Here is a 2,048-nt window from a genome sequence, read left to right as displayed (position 1 = left end):
CCACTAATGCTCTCTTGATTTGATGCACTTAATCCTATCATAGGACTCCATATTTATAGATAACAAAGGAAAGAATTTCCTTTGCTATTAGCGATGTGGGACTAAAGCCACACTGACAACCCTTTAGTTTTGAAATTCAAAGAAATTGAGATCGAACTAGGCAGCATGAAACATTTATTCCCTAGGATCAAACATTGGAAAGGAATACTTGTGGAACAATTCAGAGGTTTGGAGCAAGAAATTGATGATGATGATGTATTTAAGCACCACAATAATGTTAATGAGATTCTTGAAAGATTGGAGCACATCAGTGGGAGTGTGGTGTCTATAAAACAGCTTTTTCAGCAGTTGAAAGGCAGCTGATGGATAGAGCACGTACAATGTCGTTTTCTGGAATGCAATTCCCGTTTGGGGAGGTTGTTGGCGAGGATCAGGCATCATCTGAAGAGTGGTTGAGACTTGGTGTGGAGGAGAAAATATATGCAAGCAAAGCAATGTCAAATTTTCGAAAAAGTTTCGACTGTCTCGAGAGCTGTCAGCTAAAAGCATGCTCCTTGTGTCTTTCGATTTTCCCAGAGAACAGCATCATAAAGAAAAGACCCCTTATTTACTGGTGGATGGGAGAAGGCATGGTCACTAAAACTAACAACAGGACATCGGAGGAGGTTGGAGAATCTGTATTTAAAGATTTGATAAACGAAGGATTCATAATTCCAATTTGTGAGAACTCTTCTCCCAATATAAATAGTTGTATGGTGCATCCTTGGGTCCGTAGAATGTTGATCGTGGTTGCAACATGGAAGCCTAGCATTGGCCATCATCGTGCACTTTTATTGGCTGGAAGTAGTGATTCGTATAGTGCAATGACTGAGGATACTCTTACAGTTTTCAATGTAACTGAGCAATACCTTGGATTTAAATCTGACTGGCTCTCCAAATTGAAGACTGTTGAGGTTCTTCAATTAGGCCGCTGGCAAAGCTCTGTCAAACACCATATGGAAGTGGAAAATGAAAATTTGGTAGTCGACTTGAAGAAGAAAAAGAAAGTGGAATATGACGTATCTTTGAATGGTTTGGGAACTCAGACATCCTTAAGATATCTAAGCCTCAGAGGTGTTTCCAGATTGACTGCCCTACCTCGTTCGGTGCTTAACCTGATAAGCCTTGAGATTCTTGATTTACGAGCATGTCATAGTCTGGAGAAACTGCCTTCCGATGTATCAGCACTTAGAAACCTTACTCACTTGGACGTATCAGAGTGTTACCTGCTCGAAAGCATGCCAAAGGGTATTGAAGAGCTCTCTGCTCTCCAAGTACTTAAGGGTTTTGTGATAGGAAATGTCAGAAGAAATCCGTGCAAGCTAAGTGACCTTGCTCGGTTGAAAAGTTTAAGGAAATTGAGCATACAAATTGGGAGTGAAGTTTTAGGTGAAGGGGAATTTTCAAACTTGAAGACTTAAGGGCCCTTCAAATTCTGGTAATATCATGGGGAATAATTTCCTTGCAGTTGAGTACAGAAGCTGTTCTGAGGTCCTTCTCAGTCCCACCAAATCTTAAGAAACTTGATCTCAGGTGTCTACCCATAACGACCAGGCCTAACTGGCTAGAGCCTGTTGGATTGATATCTTTGGAAAAACTATACATTAGGGGAGGTGAACTCAGCAGCTTAGAGCTCCAAGATGAACAAAAGTGGAAAGTTAAAATTTTACTTTTGAAGTATCTGAAGAACTTGAAAGTTGACAAGCCAAAATTACACGAAATGTTTCCTGAGCTGGAGTACTTGGAGTAAGTCAATTACAACAAGATTGGTCCAAACAGATATGATCCAGATATTATATGGAACAAAACATAGCATGAGAAAGCAATTGTATCAGCAATTTGACTAAGTTTTTCTGTTACTTTTTGTTTACTATTTCATTCTAATAGCTCCTGGTGTCTCTCTTCTCTGTCCAACTCCCATTACAAAACAAGTTATATTACTCGATTAGTATAAGCAGATTTTTTTTGTTGTTTCAGACCATGATTTGTGTTCTATTTCAGTTGGTGTT

General features: G+C 39.4%; 1 protein-coding gene across 1 annotated transcript; it reads left to right on the top strand.

The window, feature by feature from the left end:
- The first annotated feature begins 380 nt into the window (after positions 1 to 380).
- LOC113690362 (probable disease resistance protein RF45) lies at positions 381 to 1,789 on the top strand. Its single transcript, XM_027208223.2, has 2 exons — positions 381 to 1,313; positions 1,508 to 1,789. The coding sequence occupies exons 1-2, from the start codon at positions 381 to 383 to the stop codon at positions 1,787 to 1,789; spliced, it is 1,215 nt and encodes a 404-aa protein (XP_027064024.2).
- Positions 1,790 to 2,048: the final 259 nt, after the last annotated feature.

The sequence above is a fragment of the Coffea arabica genome, chromosome 1e (genome assembly GCF_036785885.1).
Source record: "Coffea arabica cultivar ET-39 chromosome 1e, Coffea Arabica ET-39 HiFi, whole genome shotgun sequence".
NCBI classification, from domain to species: Eukaryota; Viridiplantae; Streptophyta; class Magnoliopsida; order Gentianales; family Rubiaceae; genus Coffea; species Coffea arabica.
Note: the sequence above shows the minus strand (reverse complement) of the source record. Positions and strands in the feature narration are given on the sequence as shown.